At 46.2% G+C, this 26375-nt stretch overlaps 1 protein-coding gene across 1 annotated transcript; it reads right to left on the bottom strand.

Moving 5' to 3' along the window:
* Positions 1-3712: 3712 nt before the first annotated feature.
* PAK1 (p21 (RAC1) activated kinase 1) lies at positions 3713-25726 on the bottom strand. Its single transcript, XM_069971943.1, has 15 exons — positions 25661-25726; positions 25353-25562; positions 21315-21415; positions 19332-19479; positions 18285-18322; positions 15820-15936; positions 13912-14086; positions 12107-12170; positions 8891-8939; positions 8556-8668; positions 7924-8041; positions 6959-7058; positions 6659-6855; positions 4896-5033; positions 3713-4041 (listed from the first exon to the last, which is right to left on the bottom strand). Exons 2-15 carry the CDS (start codon positions 25537-25539, stop codon positions 3955-3957), a joined length of 1632 nt encoding a protein of 543 aa, XP_069828044.1. The 5' UTR covers positions 25540-25562; positions 25661-25726; the 3' UTR covers positions 3713-3954.
* Positions 25727-26375: the final 649 nt, after the last annotated feature.

Raw genomic sequence — 26375 nt, 5'->3', positions numbered from 1 at the left:
GAAATCTGGGGATGGGCACAACGTCCTAATTCACAACCTGCATAGATGCAAACAAGTGCACCCTCACTACATACATGGAGGCAAGCGTGCACGCTCACTACATACATGTATGTAGTGAGCGTGCAGGCTTGCCTCCATGTATGTAGTGAGCGTGCACGCTTGCCTCCATGTATGTAGTGAGGGTGCACGCTTGCCTCCATGTATGTAGTGAGGGTGCACGCTTGCCTCCATGTATGTAGTGAGGGTGCACGCTTGCCTCCATGTATGTAGTGCGTGTGCACGCTTGCCTCCATGTATGTAGTGCGTGTGCACGCTTTCCTCCATGTATATAGTGAGCGTGTTTGTTTGCTTCCATGTATGTAGTGAGGGTGCACGCTTTCCTCCATGTATGTAGTGAGCGTGCAGGCTTGCCTCCATGTATGTAGTGAGCGTGCAGGCTTGCCTCCATGTATGTAGTGAGCGTGCAGGCTTGCCTCCATGGAGGCAAGCCGGCACGCTCACTACATACATGGAGGCAAGCCTGCACGCTCACTACATACATGGAGGAAAGCGTGCACCCTCACTACATACATGGAAGCAAACAAACACGCTCACTATATACATGGAGGAAAGCGTGCACCCTCACTACATACATGGAAGCAAACATGTGCACACTCACTACATACATGGAAGCAAACAAGCACGCTCACTATACACATGAAAGCAAACAAGCACGCTCACTATACACATGAAAGCAAACAAGCACGCTCATTAAATACATGAAAGCAAACAAGCACGCTCACTAAATACATGAAAGCAAACAAGCACGCTCACTAAATACATGAAAGCAAACAAGCACGCTCACTAAATACATGAAAGCAAACAAGCACGCTCACTAAATACATGGAAGCAAACATGTGCACACTAACTATATACATGGAAGCACACATGTTCAAGCTCACTATAAGGCCCCCTTCACACATTGCAAGAGCGGTGGAATTCCTCTGCGGAATGGTTCGCCGCGGAATGCCGCCAGCCTCCGTGTCATAATGACAGTCTATGGGAGGCGCGCTGCATCTCTCTTCCCTGAAGAATGAACATGTTCATTCCCTGAAGAATGAACATGTTCATTCTCCAGCGCAGAGAGATGCTGAGCGATTCGGAACGCGAGCCTCCCATAGACTGTCATTATGACACGGAATGACATGGCATTCTGCAGCGGAGTTCCACCGCTCTTGCTCTGTGTGAAGGGGGCCTAAGGGCTCATGCACACTGAGCTGCCATAGATGAGGAATTAAAGAGGAAAGATTTCTGCTTGAAAATTCATCTTCTATTCTTCTGTGGCAGAATAGGAGCAGAATGAGGGTATGTGCACACTGAGGAATTGTGACGGAAACTCAGTCACGTTTCCGTCACGCTCGCGCCCAGGGACAGCGGCAGGTGGGCACGTGCATCTCCGTCCGTGTCATAGACTTCATTCTATGCACGGGCGGATTCCTTCCTCCGTCCAAAGAATAATCAAGTTCATTCTTTGGACGGAGGAAGGAATCCGCCCGTGCATAGAATGGAGTCTAAGACACGGGTAGAGATGCGGGGGCGAGCTGAGAATTCCGCAACGGAGTTTCCATCAGAATTACTCAGTGTGCACATACCCCAAGAGCTTAATTGCACGGGCGGATTCCGCCAAAAGAACAGACATGTCAATTCTTTCGTCGGAATGCGGAATCCGCCTGTGCATAGAATAGTGTCTATGGCATGGGCGGAGATGCGCGCCGCGGCGTGCGGGTACAAGCGATGGGATCCACCGCGAGTCATACGCGCGGATTTCGTAGTGTGCACGCACCCTCACACTGAGTAAAAACGGCGGAATTCCGCGGCTTCCTCCACTCTCCGCTCAAAGAAATGATGTCATTTCTTTGAGCGGAGAGTGGAGGAAGCGGACGCGCACTTCCTCCCTTTCACTCACTGCAGGACACTGAGCATGGCGGGATTACACGGCGGAGAGCTCTGCTGCGTAATTCCACCGCTTAAGAGCAGATTCCTCTTCAAATCCTCGCCTTTTGCTCAATGTGCATGAGCCCTATACATGGAAGAACATGTGCACGCTCACTACATACATGGAAGCAAACGTGCACACTCACTACATACATGGAGGAAAAAGTTAAGCACGCTCACTACATACAGTGGGGAAAATAAGTATACGCTGCCAATTTTGCATGTTTTTGCATGAAGAAACAGGCAATATCCTTAAAGAAGGTAAAAGAGCAACCAAGTATTGTTCTGATCTATAGAGAATTTGTGTCCATCAGAATTAGAGGGTGTAATTCATAGATCCTGACACTAGATGGTGCTGTGAGGCAACAGTAAATTGTTCTGTGTAGTACATAGAAGAGTAACCGGATGACAAACACGTCCTATCTACATGGAGGCTTCTTCTTCCCCGTATGACAGATTTACAGGGTAACAATGAAGAATTCCCTGCGGACTAGAAGCTTATGTGATCATGGTATAAGGAGCAGTCCCAGTAATACAGCAGCGTATAGCGGTCTTATAGTATGTGCCCTCCTGATCAGTGAGCCGTATCCAGTGCCCTCAGCTATATGCCACGTGTGAACAGACTCCGTTTTCTGAAGAGTAAAACAATAGTTCATTTTGGACAAACAATCCAGCATTAAACCGAAAATAGTTTCACAGCCGGTTGGAGAGTCACAGGTTGGACACCAGCGTCTTAAAGGAGTTATCAAGATTTAGGAAACCATAATTGCTTTCTTCCAGAAACAGCGCCACCCCGTCCTCAGGTTGTGTGTGGTAGTACGTTATGTTCACACTGAGTAAAACAGGTGGAAATCCCAAAAGGAACCCCCTGCCATAAACAGTGAGGCAGGCGGGATCCGAGCAATGTGATGTATAGTGCGGCCTCCGCTCTCCACTCGCGGGACTTTAAGTGGAGGCAGCGCAGCGGAATCTGCTTGAAGTCTCTGTGTGCATTTTGCAGTGCGAACGTACCCTTCATAGGAACATAGAAGATAGTCTGCAGAAAAAGTCCACTGGGTCCATCTAGTCTGCTGTCAGACACTGCCAGAGATTTGCAATTTACTTCTATTAAAAATCTGTAGTCTTCCAGTACTTATCAGCTGCTGTATGTCCTGCAGGAAGTGGTGTATTCTTTCCAGTCTGACACAGAGCTCTCTGCTGCCAACTCTGTCCATGTCAGGAACTGTCCAGAGCAGCAGCAAATCCCCATAGAAAACCTCTCCTGCTCTGGACAGTTCCTGACATGGACAGAGGTGGCAGCAGAAAGCGCTGTGTCAGACTGGAAAGAATACACCACTTCCCGCAGGACATACAGCAGCTGATAAGTACTGGAAGACTACAGATTTTTGATTCCTCTAGAGTATCCCTTTAAGGGATCAAGCAACATTCCGTATATTCGGTGGTGAAAATCTATAGATACATTTACACCCATAGATTAAAGGGGTTTTCCCAGACTTAACACTGATGGCCTATCAACAGGGTAAACCAGCCATGACTGCAGCCTATACACATTAGAAGGCCAGGTCCTTGTGTAGTGGTGTCATGTTATTACAGCGCAGGCCCTATTGCAGTTATTAGGAGCCGTACAGTTACAAATCCTGCTCCTCTCTGCTTTTATGACAAAACCAAAAGTGCACTGCCCCTTTAAGGACTCCCATATCACTTCCACGACCCTCCATATTTACTGCAGACGACTCACTTGGAGAACAAAGATGTTTCATTTATTCGGATCACAAGTCGCCGGAGCTGCAAACCATAAAAAAGAGAAGAGAAACGTCATCCATCCGTCTTGCCGTGTCCGTCCCATAGAGACGTCGCTCACAGTTCACTATGGTGGCCGGTTCTGCAGTCACAGCGCCGGATAAGAACAGGCAGAATAGGCGGCTCAGTGGGCGGCCATTACACCCAGGCCAGGAGTCCATCACCAATCAATCCCATCGCTCAGCGGTTCTTCTTGGCGGCCTCCTTGCTTGCGATTATGAGGTGCGTCAGGCTGGAGAGGGGTTCGGCGGTCTTCAAGAAGGGGTGCTGCCAAAAACACAAGTACATTGGAGGGATATTATATATATATATATATATATATATATATATATATATATATATATATATATATCATAAATTCCTATAACTTCTATTCAACAAACAAGCCTGCTTATAGATTTCTGACTGAAGGTCTCCCCCTAGTGGTAAGAAGTGTTATTACGCCACGCTCAGCAGTATGATGTGATGGATCAGCACCGGGTGCACTCCGCTGGGTTCTGCATTATTTCTATACAGAGACTATTTATATACCATGCGCTCAGCGCTCGCTCCCACTCCCATCAGTCACCAGAACACAAGCCGGTCTGCAGGAGAAACCACCTGCTCAGCGCAATATGGTCAGCGGAGGAGACGCCAAGCATTGTGCACCACGCAGGGACGGAGAGGATGAGAACATGCTGCAAATGTACAGCGAGGTCACAGCATCATCTAGAATCTGCATAATCTATATCATCCGTATATTCTATGATATATATCATCTCCATAATATATCATCTTTATCATCCATATACTTCATAATATATATATAATCCATCATTTTTAGAATATATAATCTATATCTGTATACTCTATTACCTATCATCTCTAGTATATAATCTATATCATCCATATATATCTTCTATTATTTCTAGATTATATTTATAGCATCCGTATACTCTAATATATATCATCTATCACCTCTAATATATAATCTATAGCATCTATAATCTATCACTCGCACAGACAAAATTGAGTGTTAAGACGACATGCGGACCCTCATCTATCAGCAGCGGCTCCAGAGATTCCACACAGTACAATGCTATAGATTATAAATAGTGCAGAGGTCTAGGAGGGCGGCTCACCTGTAAGAGATCCCTGGCTGATCCCCTCTTCTCTACATCCATCTCCAGACACTGGTTGAGAAAGTCTTTAAATGTAACAGACAACTTCTCTGGTTCCTGAAGTTCTGGGGTCCCATTTGTAGCGATAAGATAGAGTGCCTGTATATATAACAATTAGAAGCTGAGAGGAAGTGTCCTAAACAATACTGCTCCTATATACAAGAATATAACTACTATAATACTGCCCCCTATATACAAGAATATAACTACTATAATACTGCCCTCTATATACAGGAATATAACTACTATAATACTGCTCCTATATACAGGAATATAAATACTATAATACTGCTCCTATATACAGGAATATAACTACTATAATACTGCTCCTATATACAGGAATATAAATACTATAATACTGCTCCTATATACAAGAATATAACTACTATAATGCGGTTCAGGGAAGAAACAGAGTGCTGCACCTCACACCTATGGCTGATACTAGTGCCGCTAGGCTAAATAAAAAACACATCAGAATTTTGTGTATGAATTGATCAAGCCATACTGCCCCATGTACCTCGTGCCGGTATCTGATACACATGGGTCCCTACACTAAGTCCACACCGTGCCAGTCAGTGGCCACCAACCCCGCAGCCGTGCACAGCCAGGGAACGGGGGCCATGGGACGGCCCTGCGACCCCCATGCCACAGGACCAGACCCAAAAACACCACACCAGAACCCGGCCAGCACCACCGGCGGAGAAGGTCGCCCCCAAACAGCACAAGTCTGGATGAGGTATTGCGCTCACCATAGCTGCAGCAAACAGATGGGAAAAAACAGGAGGGATTAAAACCATGCGCACTCAGGTGTCTCCTGCTAATTGCGGTCATGTGGGTCTCACCAGGAGGAGTGCAAAACACGGAGAAAAGAGAGAAACAAAATGCGGTTGTGCTGGCTGGGTTTTGGTGGGGCTTTTTGAGTCTGGTCCTGTGACATTGGGGTTGCAGGGCCGTTCCATGGCCTCCCTTCCCTGCACGTGCACGCTTTGCGGGGTTGGCGGTCGCTGACCGACACAGTGTGGAGTTAGCGTAGGGACCCGTGTGGACCAGAGGACCTGCGCGGTGGTACACGGGGCAATATGGCTTGATCAATTCATATACAGACACTCTGGTGTTGATTTTTAATATAGGCCTAGCGGCATTAGTATCAGCCATAGATGGGATGTGCAGCGGTTCCATTCTCTCCAGTTTGATAGTTACTATAATACTGTTCCTATATACAGGGATATAACTATTATAATACTGCCCTTATATACAGGAATATAACTACTATAATACTGCTCCTATGTACAAGAATATAGCTACTATAATACTGCTCCTATATACAAGAATATAACTACTATAATACTGCCCCTATATACAGGAATATAACTACTATAATACTGCTCCTATATACAGGAATATAACTACTATAATACTGCTCCTATATACAGAAATATAACTACTATAATACTGCCCCTATATACAAGAATATAACTACTATAATACTGCTCCTATATACATGAATATAACTACTATAATACTGCTCCTATATACAAGAATATAACTACTATAATACTGCTCCTATATACAGGAATATAACTGCTATAATAGTACCCTCTGTGTACACGTCTATAACAGGCAGAGATATATATATATATATACACACATATACATATACATATACACATACATATATACACACACACACACACACACACACACACTATATTACCAGCACTTACTCGGAGAGGATTCTCATTCAGGTATGGCGGTTCTCCTTCCACCATTTCTATGGCCATGATCCCCAGAGACCAGATATCCACCTTTGGTCCGTACGCTTTGCGGGTCACCACTTCAGGCGCCATCCAGTAGGGGGTTCCAACCATTGTGCTGCGCTTACTTTGTTCTGGGGTGATCTGGGCACAAAACCCGAAGTCGGCTGAAAGAAGACGACAGAGCGATAAGACTGAAGCCTCAGCCCCCGGCTCCCCCCTCTCTATATACGGCTTCTCCCTCCATATTACCGCACCGCTGTCACCTACTTAGTTTCACAGATCCGTCCATCCCCAGCAGGATGTTGTCGCTCTTTATATCCCGGTGGATGACCTGGTTGGAGTGCAGGAATTCTAAGGCCTGAAGACACTGCAGAGAAGAGGAGACACTGAGCGGATAGCTGGAGAACACTCATGTATATACACAATGTATATAGTGATGTGAGTATATAGATGAGGACACTGATTTATATAGTGATGTGAGTATATAGATGAGAACACTGATGTATATAGTGATGTGAGTATATAGATGCTGACACTGATGTATATAGTGATGTGAGTATATAGATGGACACTAATGTATATAGTGATGTGAGTATATACATGGTGATACTGATGTATATAGTGATGTGAGTATATATAGATGAGGACACTGATGTATATAGTGATGTGAGTATATATAGATGAGGACACTAATGTATATAGTGATGTGAGTATATATAGATGAGGACACTAATGTATATAGTGATGTGAGTATATAGATGGTGATACTGATGTATATAGTGATGTGAGTATATAGATGGTGACACTGATGTATATAGTGATGTGAGTATATAGATGGACACTGATGTATATAGTGATGTGAGTATATAGATGGACACTGATGTATATAGTGATGTGAGTATATATAGATGAGGACACTGATGTATATAGTGATGTGAGTATATAAATGCTGACACTGATGTATATAGTGATGTGAGTATACAGATGAGGACACTGATGTATATAGTGATGATACAAGCACTTACCTCCCTGCACACGGCTGCGATCTGTCCTTCGGCCAGTGATGTGCGTATATATGAGAACACTGATGTATATAGTGATGTGAGTATATATAGATGAGGACACTGATGTATATAGTGATGTGAGTATATAAATGCTGACACTGATGTATATAGTGATGTGAGTATACAGATGAGGACACTGATGTATATAGTGATGACACAAGCACTTACCTCCCTGCACACGGCTGCGATCTGTCCTTCGGCCATGCAGGTCTCGGTGACCACGTCTGTGAGGGAGCCTCCGGCCAGGTACTCCATCACCACCCACAGCTCCTCCCCCACCAGGTAACTGCAGCACAAATAGTAAGAGACATGGGATCACAATCACGGCGGACACAGGATCTCTCAGGTGGCGTCCCTTGGTTAAGCGGCGTAGCTATAAAGGTCACAAAGGTCGCAGCTGCATCGGTGGGCCCCTATGCCAGGGAAGCGCTGAAGGGGGTCCCCCTCACCCCATCTTGGACAGCTCCCCACACATTAGGTCAGGGATGGGCAACCTTCGGCCCTCCAGCTGTTGCAAAACTACAATTCCTATCATGTCTATAGAGCTAAAGCTTCGGCTGTCTGGGCATGATGGGACTGTAGTTTTGCGACAGCTGAAGGTTCTCCATCCCTGCAGTAGATGGTCGGCCGTCCCCACAAAGACCAGACTAGTGTCATTTCTGCCCCCATATAGAGGATACACAGGAGGTGGATGGGTTTGCACGGTACACATGCGCACACTCCGCTCAGCTAAATGTCCATATATTCTCATTGGGGGGGAGGGGTGTGATGCTGACCCCACCCCACCCCACACACCCCACCTGTCCAGGTAGTTGACGATGTTGGGATTCTTGTTTTCCCTCATGACCAGGATCTCGTTGATGATTAACTCTTTCTTCGGCTGCTGCTGTAGATTCATCTGCTTTATGGCCACCTGTACAATATGACAAGGAGATGGGTCACCAAAGCAGCTCCAATCCTGACAGACACAGCGGGGGCCCCATGGCTCAGGCTATGCCCATCCCCATAGGTGCAGTGGATAACACTAAAAAGAGGGGCCCCTTTAAGCAGAGGAGTATGGGAAGAGGAAGAATACACATAGATGTCACACACCGGCCCCCAACTACATCCTATATTATAGACAGGGGCTCTTTACCTCTTGTCCGGTGGCCACATCCAATGCAATGTAAACTGTGCCCGATGCCCTGCGAGGAACAAAAGACAAGAAATATTCTTAAAGGGCATGTCCAAACAGAAATAAAGTCCTCCAGTAATCATACATCCGAGACTCGGTCAGTAGGTTTGTGGTGTCCTATCTCAGGGTAGTATAAACTAGTGACAGAGAAGCTGAACAGGATGATGTATCACTTACATTGTTCTGTGCAGCTGATCCAGAGACCTTTTCCTGAATAACATGGACAATAAGTAGTCCTCTCCATTATGTGCATGAGCCCAGTAGTCCTGGATATTCATAAGCAGTCAACTGTCAATCAGTTGCTGGAGGGCAGGGGGAGGGGTGTGGCAAGAATCCTATTCTCCTGCATATTAGGAGAACGGCTAAACAAAATGATGTAAGTAATACACCGATCTGTTCAGCATTTCTGTCACTAGTTTATGCTGCTCTCATTTAAGGCGGAATAAACCTAGTGACAGATTCCCTTTAAGTTTCGTAAATTTATTTTCAGCCGTTTGTTCATTACAGCTGTTTAATCTCTAAACAAGAAATGGCAGCCATGACAACTTCCTTCGAGGTGGTCACCCATGTAACCTACAATCCTGGGATGATAAATGTACCTAATTTGCCCCTTCACTGCAGGAGTTTAGAGCAGTAGGTGACCACCTCTGTAGGAGTCATAACGGCCGCCACTTCCTGTTATAAAGAAAGTGCTATAAGTAGAAAACGTCTGAACAGAATGGTAAAAATTCTGAGGGAATACAGGTGTAATAATTTATGAAATCCATCTCCAAAAAACACTGTCGAGAAATTCTGATGGCCACACAGGAAATATTGTCATTGAGAACTTGTATAGCCTCAGATCACCATCCACATGAGGATCTACATCCTTACTGGCTTCATGTATATACGTAGACATTGATATGGATGGTTATCCAGAATTAAAAAGAAAATACTATAGAAGTAAAAAAATAAAAAAAAAAAAAATTATAATTATAATTATAATTTATATATATATATATATATATATATATATATATATATATATATATATATATATATATATATATATATATATATATATATATATATATATATATATATATATACACACACACACACACACACACACACATTCTTCCATAAACAGTGCCACTCTTGGCCTCAGGTTGTGTGTGGTACTACAACTCAACTCCATTCCCTTCTTGAAGAAGTTTTTTTTTTCCAATTCTGAAGAGTCCCTTTAAGACAGAGGGAGGAGGTCCCTCCATCACCCATAAGTCTCTACATTACAAGATGCCAATAGAACACTATATTGGTAAGTCTAGAAGGGGTTAATTAATGTCTTTCATGGCACTCTCTTAGGTATACGGATGGCACCCTGTGGGAGGATCAGATGGACGGCACTATATGAGGTAGGAGCTGGCATCCTGTATGTTGACCCATTTATGTCGGAGGGCACGGATCATCTCCTGCCAGGTTATACCAGGCTGACAGGAACACAAAGAGAACGTTCATGCGGCTAATCTCCCGCAGGGCATTCCCCGACTGTGAGCGAATGCAGAGTGCCCGCTGGCCCATGACCAGCTGTGTGTGTGCCAGGCTCGGTGTAGGAATGTTACACTACTGATGGCGGCTGCCAGCGTTCTGCATCACCTATCAGCCAGCCCCCAGAGAGGGCAGCAATGTGAGCGGCAGAAGACAGGGCGGAGATGTCCTGATGACTGTGCCAGGGCGGCATCTCCTGAACGTGCCCACCACCAAAATCCCATAATATCTGTTTCCTAGGAAAGCTGGGTTAACGCTACAATGGCCATCCTCTCCGCTCCCACACAGCTGTCCTAGAGTTCTCCTTTATGTTTCATTAATGGTGATGGCGGCCTCTGGTGAAAGGATTTCAACTCAAAGTTAGATTCTGCCTTTCAGGGCTTTGGAAAAGCCGAGTAAGGGTTGGAATGGAGGCCACTTTCTCAGGCTACAGAATGTCAGATTTACTCCTAATCACAATCGTTCTATAACAAGGTCGCTTTGCCTCTCTGGCCTTTAGGAAAGCTGGGTGGAAGCTAGCCCGACGACACTTTCAGATGTCACACAGCTTTCTCAAACCCCAGTGTTAACCCATGCGCTCTGGACCACATTACCGCAACATGATTTGCCTTACAGGGCTCTGGGAAAGCTGGGTACAAGCTGCCCCTTTTATCATTCAGCTTTTGGTGGTGACCTATGGTTACTATTCACTGGTACAGAACTAAAATCATCACTATTCCAGCTACTAACTCAGCTTTCCCAGAGTCCTGAAGGGTAAAACTCCTCATGTGACAGTAATGTAAAGGCTGCATGATGAGGGGTGAGAAAGCTGTGTGACAACTGTCCCTATAGCATCTGCAATGCAGCTTTCCTGGGGTCCTGAATGGCAGAGCTAGTCTATACTGTAACACGAGGTAGAGGTGTCACTATACAGGGGGCCTGACAACTGAAACGTCTCCCATTACAGCTACTACCCAGCTTTCCCAAATCCCTAAAAGGCAAATCTACCTTTTTATGTAACAATATTATAATGAGACATAAAGAAGGTGTCATCCAGGGGTCTGAGAAAACTGGGTGACAACTGACGTGATGGCCTTTCCTGAAGTCATCTGGGGTATTGCTTTGCAGAGTGACAACATGGACTCCATTCCAGCCCCCACCCAGCTTTCCTAGAAGCCTGAAAGGCAAATCTATCTTTTAGTTACAGCACTGTAGTCTCCTGTACACTGGATGCCATTCCAGGGTCTTAGAAAGCTGGATAACAAATGAAAGGCTTTCCATTCTAGCTTTCCTTGAGCCCTGAAAAGTAAACCCCTCTGTCTACTGTGAACAGAGGGTAGAGGCTCCATCATTAGGAAAGGCTGCCTTTCAGGGGTCTGAGAAAGCTTTGTAATAACTAAAACGGTCACCATTCCTTCTCCAACACAGCTTTCCTAGAGTCCTGAAAGGCAAATCTGTGCATTACCTGGGCCACCGTGGCGCCTGGTGCCCAAATGCCAACATTATAGGGGGCTGTGCTCAGAAAGATGGGTGACAAACCAATCCTGCCCACCTCCATCACCCAGCTTTCCCAGATTCCTGAATGTAACATTACTTAGTCATGCCCCTCCAGAAAACCATGTGGGAGTGGTGGTGGCGGCCATATTGATCTTGCCAAGTCATCATACTCACCCCTGCCCGATCTTCTCGAACCTGGTGTACTTCTTCTTGGGGTCCCCGATGCTGACGATGCTTCCTGTGAACACATCACAAGAGGTCAGACCCTCCCCGTTATATCTCTGGATTCCCTGCGCTTCCCCTTTAAGGCCACATGGAAGCCAGATACAAGCCCTAGCTGCGGTGGGGACAGATCTCACAGGCGCTGAGTCCAATCCCCGACATGTTCGCTGCCAAATCCATCACTGTTACATGTGCTGCGCTCTGCAGGATTACATGTGCGATGTTCTGCAGGATTACAAGAATCCCACATGAAAGAGAAGCTGCTACATCTATATGTAATGGGAAATGGACGTCACCTACCCAAAATAACCGCGGCCCCTGACAGCGCGGGATAGTACAGCCCCCCCCCCCCGAGGAATCCTGACTGTGTCCTCACCGGCCACAATATCTCCGCCTGCTGTCAGTGAACAGGGACATCGCTAATACTGAGGTGCTGGAAATCATATCCAGCCTATAGAATCCCTGCACTGACACACTGTTACAAACAAGGGGGGCTGCCAACTGCTCCTCCTTCTCTACCTTACAGAATGCTACTCCTAAAACACTCTGTGCTGCTGCTGGGCACTGCTCCCTCCATGTAACTCACAAAGACCTCCTTCTCCCTATTCCCCTTCTCACATTATGACACCCGGCCCATGAACTCTTCCTGAAATACTCTGTGCTGCTGGTGGACCATGCCCCCTCTATTCTACTCCTCACATCATAATGCTGTTCCTGAAATACTCTGCGCTGCTTGAGGACCCTGCTCCGTCCATATAACTTTCCTCCATTCTCCTTTTCACATCATGCTGTTCCTGAAATACTCTGCGCTGCTGGTGGACCCTGTTCCATTTATGTAACTCACAGTGACCTCCTACTTCTCCCCATCCCCCTTCTCACATTATGACACAGCCCCGGCCCAGGAACTGTTACTGAAATATTCTGTGCTGCTGGTGGACCGTGACCCCTCTATTATACTCCCCACATAATGCTGTTCCTGAAATACTCTGTGCTGCTGGCGGACCCTGCTCCCTTCAGTACGTGTAATCCCCACCATCAGCTTCCTCTTAGAATATTCGCTCACCACCTATTAACATATAATGATACCTCCTGAAATACTCTGTGCTGCTGGTGGACCATGACCCCTCTATTTTACTCCCCACATAATGCGGTGTCTAAAATACTCTGTGCTGCTGGCGGATCCTGCTCCCTTTAGTACATGTGATCCCCACCATCACTTTCCTCTATTCCTCTCAGAATATTTGCTTACCACCTATTAACATATAATGATACCTCCTGAAATACTCTGTGCTGCTGGTGAACCATGCTCCCTCTAGTCTACTGCCCACATCATGAGGCTGTTCCTGAAATACTCTGTGCTGCTGGTGGACCAGGGCCCATCTATTCTACTGCCCACACCATGAGGCTGTTCCTGAAATACTCTGTGCTGCTGGCGGACCCTGCTCCCTTCAGTACCGGTGACCCCCACTTTGCTCTATTCCCCTCAGCATATTCGGACGCTGACGCCTCTATACGTTCGCTCACCACCTATTTACATATAAGGAAACCTCCTGAAATACTCTGTGCTGCTGGGCTGCTCTATTACAGCAGGAAGTTTTATACTCTGCTCAGACACCTCCCAGAATAAGTTAAGCATTCCCAGTAACCTTCTCTGACCCGTCGCTATACGGCACCCAGAGACCAGTGCCGGATTATTGGACTTGTGCCGGATGATAGAGCACAGGGCTATAGCAGGGAGGCGTCACACTCATACATACTCAGCTTCTCCAGGATCTCCTCGTCTGACATCTTGGCCTTCTTCTTGGTTTTGTCGGAGGGTTTAGCAGAGGCATCTGCGGCCGGCTGGCTGGGCTCCGGAGGTTCGGGGGGCGGTGAGGGCTCCTCTTCTTTGACTGTAGGGGGCGCTGGCAGAATGACCGAGCGGGTATGTACCTGGAGGATATACAGTCTCTGTTTAACTGGAAGCCTTTACCCGCAGCCTCTGAACATTGAGCTCTTATATATAGTCACCTGATCGGCTGCTATACATACAATGAGGGAAAATGACGCTAAGAGGTAACGACACAAAAACTCATTGTATTCAGATAAACTAAGTAACAAGACAAACTACTAGTGTAGACGAGAGTCTGCTCCTCGCACCCTGGCAATGGTGGAGGAGACCGGCTGCGGACCCCCTCATTACCTTACACCAATGGTCTACAACACATGGAGCAAAAACTACAACTCCCATCATGGGTCGACAGAAGATCAGAGCATCAGGGGTTAAGAGGACAGAGACTATAGGAACGGGGAGACTATGTATATTATGTGTGATGGAGGGGGGAGAGGGATGTGTAGTATCTGGAGGGGGGGGGGGGGGGGAGACTCAACAGGAAAGAAGTATTTATGATGAATGAAACCAATTCACGGCCAGCAGGACGGTTATTACCACTAGACATGAGGAACAGCGAAACCATTATCAGAGAGGAGATTACAGAAGGGGAAACTACACAAAGATTATAAAGGAGGCGAAGATCGCAACCCGACACCTGCAATCATCTCCTGTATCTAACTACAGAGCGGAACATGGTGTCTGTATACTACTATAATACTGCTCCTCCTATATACAGGAATATAACTACTATAATTCTGCTCCTATATACAGGAATATAACTACTATAATACTGCTCCTATATACAAGAATATAACTACTATAATACTGCCCCCTATATACAAGAATATAACTACTATAATACTGCTCCTCCTATATACAGGAATATAACTACTATAATTCTGCTCCTATATACAGGAATATAACTACTATAATACTGCCCCCTATATACAAGAATATAACTACTATAATACTGCCCCCTATATACAAGAATATAACTACTATAATACTGCTCCTATATACAGGAATATAACTACTATAATACTGCTACTATATACAAGAATATAACTACTATAATACTGCTGCTATATACAGGAATATAACTACTATAATACTGCCCCTATATACACAAATATAACTACTATAATACTGCTCCTATATACAAGAATATAACTAATATAATACTGCTCCTATATACAAGAATATAACTACTATAACACTGCCCCCTATATACAAGAATATAACTACTATAATACTGCCCCCTATATACAAGAATATAACTACTATAATACTGCTCCTATATACAGGAATATAACTACTATAATACTGCTCCTATATACAAGAATATAACTACTATAATACTGCTCCTATATACAAGAAAATAACTACTATAATACTGCTCCTATATACAAGAATATAACTACTATAATACTGCCCCTATATACAAGAATATAACTACTATAATACTGCTTCCTATATACAGGAATATAACTACTATAATACTGCTCCTATATAAAGGAATATAACTACTATAATACTGCTCCTATATACAAGAATATATCTACTATAATACTCCTCCTATATACAGGAATATAACTACTATAATACTGCTCATATATACAGGAATATAACTACTATAATACTGCCTCCTACATACAAGAATATAACTACTATAATACTGCCCCCTATATACAAGAATATAACTACTATAATACTGCTCCTATATACAGGAATATAACTACTATAATACTGCCCCCTGTACATAGGACACATAGGTTGTAGTTGTTGTACTCACCGACATTGTATAGAAAGGACGTGGTGCCACAGCAGGAGGAGCGGCGGGCTCTTCTTCGTCGTCTTCATCCTCACACACTGGGGGGACATCGGGGACTTCGGAGACGACTCTTGAGTTCTGCAGTGATATGTAGGATTATTCTAGTATAATGTAAGGTACATTACATGTAAAGGTTTATCTCCAGATAAACTTGTAAAACTTCAACCCCCATGATGCCAGGACAGCCTTTGGCCATCCAGGCATCATGGGGGTTGTAGTTTTGCAACAGCTGGAGAGCCGCAGGTTCCCCATCCCTGAACTAAGTGGTCAAACAGCAGAGCTAAGACTTATCTCTGATCCCGGCCACTGGTAGCTGCCACCTGCCGTGTATGTACAACATTAATGATGTCGGGAGCCCCCCATACACCTTATACTGTCGGCTAAAGGTGCAGGTTTGTCAGACTTTTGTATAAAAGTATATGGGCTGCCTCAAAGGGGCGGAGCGGTGACCACTTCAGTTTTATTTAATGGGTTAGTTCAGCCAAAAAATGTTTTTTTTTCTTTCATATCAACTGGTGAAAGAAAGTGCCAGAGATTTCTAATTTACTTCTATTAAAAATTCTCAAGTCTTTCAGTACTTATCAGCTGCTGTATGTCCTGCAGGAAGTGGTGTATTCTCTCCAGTCTGACACTATGGCCACTATGGCCTAGCTACCAACAGCCCTGGGAAACATGAAGGATGAAACACAGCTAGTTTCCTGCAAAAACAGCGCCACCCCTTGTCCTCAGGTTGTGTGTGGTATTACAACCCATTCACTTCAATAGAGAAGAGCTGCAATACCCAGACTGAGGATGATGATGGGGAGGATCCTGGTAGAAAGCGGCCGTGTTTTTCCTAAGCCTGGACAGCTCATATTTCTTTTTTAAATAAAATCCCTTCATCTACATGAAAGTTATTTTAAAAAAGAAATAAAATTACAAACGGAATTGTAAATTCTTAATTCTAAGGGAGAAGTCATGAAAGTGGAAAACCCCCATGAGGCGGCGGCGGTAAATGTTCAGCACATGTGGCGGCCGACGCCAAGTTCCTGTGGTCAAAGGACGTGGAGATCCTGTTCGCTGAACATGACGGGGTTAATCCTCTGCCAACAATATGGCCGCCATCTCCTACATAAGACCAGATACATCCCATTCACATAAGGAGCCGTTGTGGTTTACTCATCCAGCTTTTCCAGACTCCTGACTGTCAGATCTGCCCAGTAATCCGGCTCAGCAGGGCTGCACACCTAAGGCGCCATTCAGACACCTGGGAAAGGAGTCATGGGAAAGTGAGGGAGCTATGACAGCTCTCACCCAGCTTTCCTGGCCCCTGAATGACATACTGTATACGCCTGGTATTATAGCAATAGTCGCCTGGGAGATGACGCGTGGAGCAGAAAGGGTACAGCAGACACCATGGAGGTTGTCACTCAGCTTTCTAAGGCAACTGAACGTCAAACCTTCTCCGATATCTATCAGTATGGCGGTAGGGGACCCATCATTGCGTTAATAGGAAGAAGTCTAAAAATTGGGTGTGGGAAAGTGAAGCCATTCGGTTCTTTAACATATTGACTATCTAGAAAGGCGAGCCATTGAGGAGCCTGGGAAAGCTGGGTGACAAGCAGAAGGATCACTATTAAAGGGGTATTGCAGTCAAACATAACTTTTAATATGCTGCTGCCCATGGTGAGACTAACAATTCCTTCCATACTTGTTATTATCAATTAAGTCTCCTTCCCCCAGTTCTCAGCTGCTGCTTTCTGCTGAAGACACAAAAATCTGTGCGTCAGTTTTTCTCTCCATCTCCCCCTTCCGAAACGGCTGATGTAAACAAGTCCCTGGCAGGCTTTATCTGCAAAATTGTAGCTTCTTTGTAATGCTGGGAGGGTTAATCACAGTGAGTTCATCAGCAACTCAATAACCCCCCCCAGCAATACAAAGAAGCTACAGTGTTGCAGATAAAGCCTGCCAAGGACTTGTTTACATCAGCAGTCTCAGAAGGGAGGGGGAGACAGAGAAAAGTTCACACACAGATTTTTCTGTCTTCAACAGAAAGCAGCAGCTGAGAACTGGGGGAAGGAGACTGAATAGATAACAACAAGTATGGAAGGAATTGTTAGTCTCATCATGGGCAGCAACATATCAAAAGTTATGTCTGGGCGGAATACCCCTTTAAAGTTCCATACACATTTTATCACAGAAATCCACCATCAGGACTATAGATGGCGCCATATTATATACAGCCCTGCCCCCGCCAGGATCAAAGAAAACTCCTGTCCTGGTGGTTTAACCCCCGAGATGACATGGTCAATAGTGACTGTAAATGATAGGAACCTCTCACTGTCAGCCATTTACCATATGGCAACAGACTGATTGTTCGCTCTGGGGGCCAATGACCCCCCAGGTCTGCCATAGGATTGCAGCATATTCTTTACTGGTGAACTTACCGCACTGTCAGACGGCTTGTAAGCATCGAGATCATTATCTGCAAAGTAACAAGAAATCCCATTACACGTCCTGTTTATACCCAGTTACCTTACACCCCCCGGCCTAATCCTCACGGTCTGTCTGCTCATCCTCAGAACACCATCACATACAAGACAGTGCTGAGCCATGCCGGTAGCCGAGTCAGCTGCAGGAGAACCGCCAACACAAACAACGCGGACACGTCTGAGACCGGCAGAGGGGGGCGACCATGACTCATAGCGGAAACAATTACACTGTATTGCTGGACAGTGCACAAAAAGAGTGGAAGCTTATCAGTGACTAACTGGGATATAAACCCGCTGACAATACCGCTCAATGTGAGATATTACATCATCCTAACAAACAGATACTGACTGCTATGTACAAGAATATAACTACTATAATACTGCTCCTATATACAAGACTATAACTATTATAATACTGCCCCTATATACAGGAATATAACTACTATAATACTGCCCCTATATACAGGAATATAACTACTATAATACTGCTCCTATATACAAGAATATAACTACTATAATACTGCTCCTATATACAAGAATATAACTACTATAATACTGCTCCTATATACAAGAATATAACTACTATAATACTGCCCCTATATACAGGAATATAACTACTATAATACTGCTCCTATATACAAGAATATAACTACTATAATACTGCTCCTATATACAAGAATATAACTACTATAATACTGCTCCTATATACAGGAATATAACTACTATAATACTGCCTCCTATATACAAGAATATAACTACTATAATACTGCCCCTATATACAGGAATATAACTACTATAATACTGCCTCCTATATACAAGAATATAACTACTATAATACTGCTATATACAAGAATATAACTACTATAATACTGCCCCCTATATACAAGAATATAACTACTATAATACTGCTCCTATATACAGGAATATAACTACTATAATACTGCCTCCTATATACAGGAATATAACTACTATAATACCGCCCTCTATAGAATATACCGCTACCTGTGAAGCTCATGTATTTCTGGCTGTTGGTGGTTTTCTTGGAGTCATAGAACTTCAGTACATCCAGCACAGCCTGAGGATTCTTTTTCTGTTCTTCTTCTGAAATTTGGGAAGTCTGTAACAATCGTGCCCATTGTTCCGGCATTCCCTGCACAGGTACAGGATACAAGGAATTAAATATATAAACAATTTAATAATAATAACAATCACTTTCACTGTAAACATACAAAAACCTTCTATGTCCCTACAAACTTTTACTGTAATATATTGGCAGAGGGAAAGAGGGGGATGAAGGTGCAGCCGACTTCTGACCCAATGCCAGAATGGGTCCTAAAGCCCCTCTAGCCGTTTTACATAAGACCACATCAATATGAGAAATGTTACTCGGCGGTGACTATGCTGGCATCTATAAAACACCAATACAGGATCTCTGCCAGGAACCAAGACCTTGCCTGGCCAGGAGCACCTGTAATGCTCCACCCAGCAGTCCCTTCCAGCAGGATGCAGGTGCCACTCTCCTAAGGCTCACCCATGTAATGTGTTATGGGCACAGATGCCTTTACAGCTTGCAGTATTGGTAACACATTCTTCTCCTGCCTTCAGTCTCAAGAACTACAGGGCTGCTCAAGCCCTAGTCCCAGCTTGAGCAGTCCTGCAGTTCTCGATGCAGCCACTGGAGGCATTAGAGGGGCCGTGCTGCCCACACTGCAGAATCTATAACAATGGATGTAAGACGTACGAAGTCATGTAATAATTTCATCTTGAGTCCAATCTACAGCTTAAATGAAATAAAAAAAATAAAAATAAAGATCGGAATTCTGTTGGATTATTTTAGCCAGAGAGCAGTGCATCATGGGAGCTCAGATGCAGAGTTGTTACATCACATGACTGACAGCAGCGTGGAGCTAAACCGCTGTCTGTTTCCAAGGACAACCAAGAGAATTTCAAAAGCAGCTCTAGATGAGATTGAGGAAAAAGTCAGAAAATCACAAAATCTGTTAAAACATTTTGAACCTTTAAAGGAGAAGTCAGGTGAAATTTTTTATTAAAGTAAACTGCCGCTGTGAACTGTATTGCCCCCCCCCCCCCCCCAAGTTATACAAATCCCCAATATACACTTATTACAGGAAATGCTTATTAAGTGCTTTTTTTTCCTGCACTTACTACTGCATCAAGGCTTCACTTCCTGGATAACATGGTGATGTCACTTCCTGGATAACATGGTGACGTCACTTCCTGGATAACATGGTGACGTCACTTCCTGGATAACATGGTGTTGTCATGACCCAACTCCCAGAGCTGTGCGGGCTGTGGCTGCTGGAGAGGACGATGGCAGGGGGATGCTCTGTGTCCCTCCAGTGCCCTCTTTCCCTCAGTGTCCCCCAGCCATCATCCTCCCCAGCAGCCACAGCCCGCACAGCTCTGGGAGTCGGATCATGACCACACCATGTTATCCAGGAAGTGACGTGACCATGTTATCCAGGAAGTGACGTCACCATGTTATCCAGGAAGTGACGTCACCATGTTATCCAGGAAGTGGCGTCACCATGTTATCCAGGAAGTGGCGTCACACCATGTTATCCAGGAAGTGGCGTCACCATGTTATCCAGGAAGTGGCGTCACCATGTTATCCAGGAAGTGGCGTCACCATGTTATCCAGGAAGTGGCGTCACCATGTTATCCAGGAAGTGACATCACCATGTTATCCAGGAAGTGACATCACCATGTTATCCAGGAAGTGACATCACCATGTTATCCAGGAAGTGACATCACCATGTTATCCAGGAAGTGACATCACCATGTTATCCAGGAAGTGAAGCCTTGGTGCAGTAGTAAGTGCAGGGAAAAAGCACTTTATGTGCATTTCCCGTAATAAGTGTATATTGGGGATTTGTATAACTTTTGGGGGGCAATACAATAATTAAATAAATTTATTTGCCGGACTTCTCCTTTAAATTCCCTTTTTCACCATCCTCTACTTACAGTGAACTTTCCCGTCACGGCATCAAAGCCAACATGGAGGGTGTGCTCAAAGTCTGACGGGAGGGAGATCTCTGGCCTTTCCTTCTCCTTCTTCTTGTTAGCTGGAAAATACAAGCCGAGGATCCTCACACAATGGTGAAAGTGGATGCCCATAGCGACCAATCAAATTCCTGCTTTAATCTTTCCACAGCAGGTTAGAAAACAAGGCCCATGATCTCATTGGTTGTCACTAGTCAGCTGTTCCATTTTTTTTTTAATCTTTTTTCCCCCCCTCTAACTCAAGGTCAAAGTGTACAAAATGGCCGCTTCCGCGAACAATAAAGCAGGTGCATAATTAGATCTCACTCGTAAACCTTCAAATAAACAACGTTTGCAGGATAAAGATTCTGGAGCTGATGTCATCGCATCGATGAATCAAACGACCGTAGAGAGTTCATCCCGTCAAATCGGACCATAAAGAATTTACAGGGCTTGTAAAACGGTGGAAAAAAAGTGAGGTGGTGTGTTATACTATAGACGGGAGGTCGGGAACCGCCATGGGGACTGTCTTTTGTCGAAAGTTTTTATCAGTTGGGGTCTCAGTGACAAGACCCCCACTAATCACTATATATAGGCGAGAGGTGAATGTTAGGAGTGTTCTCTCCCAGTTCTGTCCACATGACCAAGACGGACTGCTATAAAAAGTCTATAGGGACATCTGCAGTTTCCCCCTTTATTCTGGAGATCAGTTGGGGTCTGAACACTCAGTAACCCACCGATCATAACATTTGGCACGTCTGTACAACATGTCAAAAGTTTTTTGAAGTCACAGGTTTGCTTTAAAAGTTGCAGTCCCCATTCGGGCCACCAGGCCCCGTACCGTCCCCATTCGGGCCACCAGGCCCCGTACCGTCCCCATTCGGGCCACCAGGCCCCGTACCGTCCCCATTCGGGCCACCAGGCCCCGTACCGTCCCCATTCGGGCCACCAGGCCCCGTACAGTCCCCATTCGGGCCACCAGGCCCCGTACCGTCCCCATTCGGGCCACCAGGCCCCGTACCGTCCCCATTCGGGCCACCAGGCCCCGTACCGTCCCCATTCGGGCCACCAGGCCCCGTACCGTCCCCATTCGGGCCACCAGGCCCCGTACCGTCCCCATTCGGGCCACCAGGCCCCGTACCGTCCCCATTCGGGCCACCAGGCCCCGTACCGTCCCCATTCGGGCCACCAGGCCCCCTACAGTCCCCATTCGGGCCACCAGGCCCCCGTACAGTCCCCATTCGGGCCACCAGGCCCCCGTACAGTCCCCATTCGGGCCACCAGGCCCCCGTACAGTCCCCATTCGGGCCACCAGGCCCCCGTACAGTCCCCATTCGGGCCACCAGGCCCCCGTACAGTCCCCATTCGGGCCACCAGGCCCCCGTACAGTCCCCATTCGGGCCACCAGGCCCCGTACAGTCCCCATTCGGGCCACCAGGCCCCGTACAGTCCCCATTCGGGCCACCAGGCCCCGTACAGTCCCCATTCGGGCCACCAGGCCCCGTACAGTCCCCATTCGGGCCACCAGGCCCCGTACAGTCCCCATTCGGGCCACCAGGCCCCGTACAGTCCCCATTCGGGCCACCAGGCCCCGTACAGTCCCCATTCGGGCCACCAGGCCCCGTACAGTCCCCATTCGGGCCACCAGGCCCCGTACAGTCCCCATTCGGGCCACCAGGCCCCGTACAGTCCCCATTCGGGCCACCAGGCCCCGTACAGTCCCCATTCGGGCCACCAGGCCCAGTACAGTCCCCATTCGGGCCACCAGGCCCAGTACAGTCCCCATTCGGGCCACCAGGCCCAGTACAGTCCCCATTCGGGCCACCAGGCCCCGTACAGTCCCCATTCGGGCCACCAGGCCCCGTACAGTCCCCATTCGGGCCACTAGGCCCCGTACAGTCCCCATTCGGGCCACTAGGCCCCGTACAGTCCCCATTCGGGCCACGAGGCCCCGTACAGTCCCCATTCGGGCCACGAGGCCCCGTACAGTCCCCATTCGGGCCACTAGGCCCCGTACTAAGCTGAGACTTCCTAATCTATGCAGATCACTTTCAGCAGTCTCCTCCTTATCACACGCAGGAGTACCTTCATAATACATCGCATCTCTCCCCCTCCCACTCCTTCTGCCTGGATCACACAGCATGTCTAAACAACCTCTCCCATAGAAATGAGCAGGGTCCCCTCTAGTCCATTGTGTCCATGTCCAGGTGCTGCTGTAATACAGTCACTATAACGCACAGGGTTTATTTAAAAAAACGGCAACAAAGACAAATTACAAATAAACACAAAAATACAAAAAAAACCTCAGACAGTGATGTGAAGCCTTGTCATAGCCTCTGCCCCCTGCCCATCCCCCCCACAGAGCAGCACATGTGAGCAGGCGTAATATCACAGGGTGTGAGAGCGTATGTACACCTGTTCCATCTGTGCGGAGGAGAGGGATCACACCATCACAGATATATAACACCTTGTGTATATAATAGATATATAAAGCCTTGTGTATATACTATACTGTACTGCCAAACCCATAGGGGGCGCTCTATATCTATATACTGTACTGGCACACCCATAGGGGGCGCTCTATACAATACTGTACTACCACACCCATAGGGGGCGCTCTATAACTATATACTGTACTGCCACACCCATAGGGGGCGCTCTATATCTATATACTGTACTGGCACACCCATAGGGGGCGCTCTATACAATACCGTAGAACCACACCCATAGGGGGCGCTCTATAACTATATACTGTACTGGCACACCCATAGGGGGCGCTCTATACAATACTGTACTACCACACCCATAGGGGGCGCTCTATATCTATATACTGTACTGGCACACCCATAGGGGGCGCTCTATATCTATAAACTGTACTGGCACACCCATAGGGGGCGCTCTATATTTATATACTGTACTGGCACACCCATAGGGGGCGCTCTATACAATACTGTACTACCACACCCATAGGGGGCGCTCTATATTTATATACTGTACTGGCACACCCATAGGGGGCGCTCTATACAATACTGTACTACCACACCCATAGGGGGCGCTCTATAACTATATACTGTACTGCCACATCCATAGGGGGCGCTCTATAACTATATACTGTACTGCCACACCCATAGGGGGCGCTCTATAACTATATACTGTACTGCCACATCCATAGGGGGCGCTCTATAACTATATACTGTACTGCCACACCCATAGGGGGCGCTCCATAACTATATACTGTACTGCCACACCCATAGGGGGCGCTCCATAACTATATACTGTACTGCCACACCCATAGGGGGCGCTCTATAACTATATACTGTACTGGGACACCCATAGGGGGCGCTCTATAACTATATACTGTACTGCCACACCCATAGGGGGCGCTCTATAACTATATACTGTACTGCCACACCCATAGGGGGCGCTCTATAACAATATACTGTACTACCACACCCATAGGGGGCGCTCTATAACTATATACTGTACTGGGACACCCATAGGGGGCGCTCTATAACTATATACTGTACTGCCACACCCATAGGGGGCGCTCTATAACTATATACTGTACTGCCACACCCATAGGGGGCGCTCTATAACTATATACTGTACTGCCACACCCATAGGGGGCGCTCTATAACTATATACTGTACTGCCACACTCATAGGAGGCGCACTATATCTATATACTGTACTGGCACTCCCATAGGGGGCGCTCTATACAATACTGTACTACCACACCCATAGGGGGCGCTCTATATCTATATACTGTACTGGCACACCCATAGGGGGCGCTCTATACAATACTGTACTACCACACCCATAGGGGGCGCTCTATATCTATATACTGTACTGGCACACCCATAGGGGGCGCTATATAACTATACACAATACTGTACTACCACACCCATAGGGGGCACTCTATAACTATATACTGTACTGCCACACCCATAGGGGGCGCTCTATAACTATACACAATACTGTACTGGCACACCCATAGGGGGCGCTATATACAATACTGTACTTTTGTCTCCAGTCCTGGGCAGCATGTTCAGCAGCCTGTCCGCCTTCTTCTTCTTCTCTGGGTTTGGGGGAAGTGGCCGTGATCCATGGTTGACTGTGTCCTTCACGTTTCCTCCAATGAATGTGCTGGTGTTCCTCAGGGGCGGGGCTGGAGGTTTATCATCGATGTCTATACCATTGTCAGACATCTTCAGCCGTCCCAGAGCGACTCCTGGGTCAGAAGAGAGGACATACAATTATTCCCTCTCTATACCCTCTCTATACAGTCTATTCAATGGGCTGTCTATGAGCTGTAGTACCACACTCCACCTCTGGCCAGGGGTGGCGCTGTCAGACCTCCAAGAAATGAGATTCCACAAGTATACAGAGACTCCCTTAGACCAGATGCTACAAGATAATTTTAAGGGAAACACCAATTTCTTCTCATATGTTTAAACCTTGGGATTACCCCCTTTAAGGAATCGCCTACACACAGGTTAGATGATAACTAGCCGGTCAGTGGGAGTCCGACCCAAAGGACCCCCATCATGCAAAAGAACAGAGGTCCTTTGTTGCCTAAAAGATGGCAAGAGACCAAGTTATTGGTAAGGGGCCCAGGGTCAGCAAGGTATACCCCCATTACAGCTTTTAAAGGGGTGTTCCACTCAAACATAACTTTTGATATGTTGCTGCCCATGGTGAGACTAACAATTCCTTCCACACTTGTTATTATCTATTCCGTCTCCTTCCCCCTGTTCTGAGCTGCTGCATTCTGCTGAAAACACAAAAATCTGTGTGAGCCTCTCTCTGTCCCTGGCAGGCTTTATCTGTAACATTTTGGGAGGGTTAATCAAAGTGGGTTCATTAGCAACCTGACCTCAGAATAACCCTCACAGCATTACAAAGAAGCTACAACGTTGCAGATACAGCCTGTCAGGGTCACTGGTTTACATCAGCCTCAGTCGCAGAAGGGAGCGGGGAGGGACAGAGAGAAAGGTTGACAGACAGATTTTTGTGTCTTCAGCAGAAAGCAGCAGCAGATAAC

The sequence above is a fragment of the Dendropsophus ebraccatus genome, chromosome 5 (assembly GCF_027789765.1).
Source record: "Dendropsophus ebraccatus isolate aDenEbr1 chromosome 5, aDenEbr1.pat, whole genome shotgun sequence".
Classification (NCBI taxonomy): Eukaryota; Metazoa; Chordata; class Amphibia; order Anura; family Hylidae; genus Dendropsophus; species Dendropsophus ebraccatus.
The sequence above is the reverse complement of the archived record's forward strand: the minus strand, read 5'-3'. Positions and strand labels throughout refer to the sequence as shown.

Excerpts from the sequence above, each read along its gene's own strand:
- PAK1 (XM_069971943.1), bottom strand. The coding sequence starts at position 25,539 with ATGTCTGACAATGGTATAGACATCGATGATAAACCTCCAGCCCCGCCC. Across the intron at positions 14,087-15,819 it reads GTCCTTTCTATACAATGTCG|GTACATACCCGCTCGGTCAT; the intron begins GTGAGTACAACA and ends TATATCCTCCAG. Across the intron at positions 4,042-4,895 it reads CAGCCAGGGATCTCTTACAG|CACCCCTTCTTGAAGACCGC; the intron begins GTGAGCCGCCCT and ends TGTTTTTGGCAG.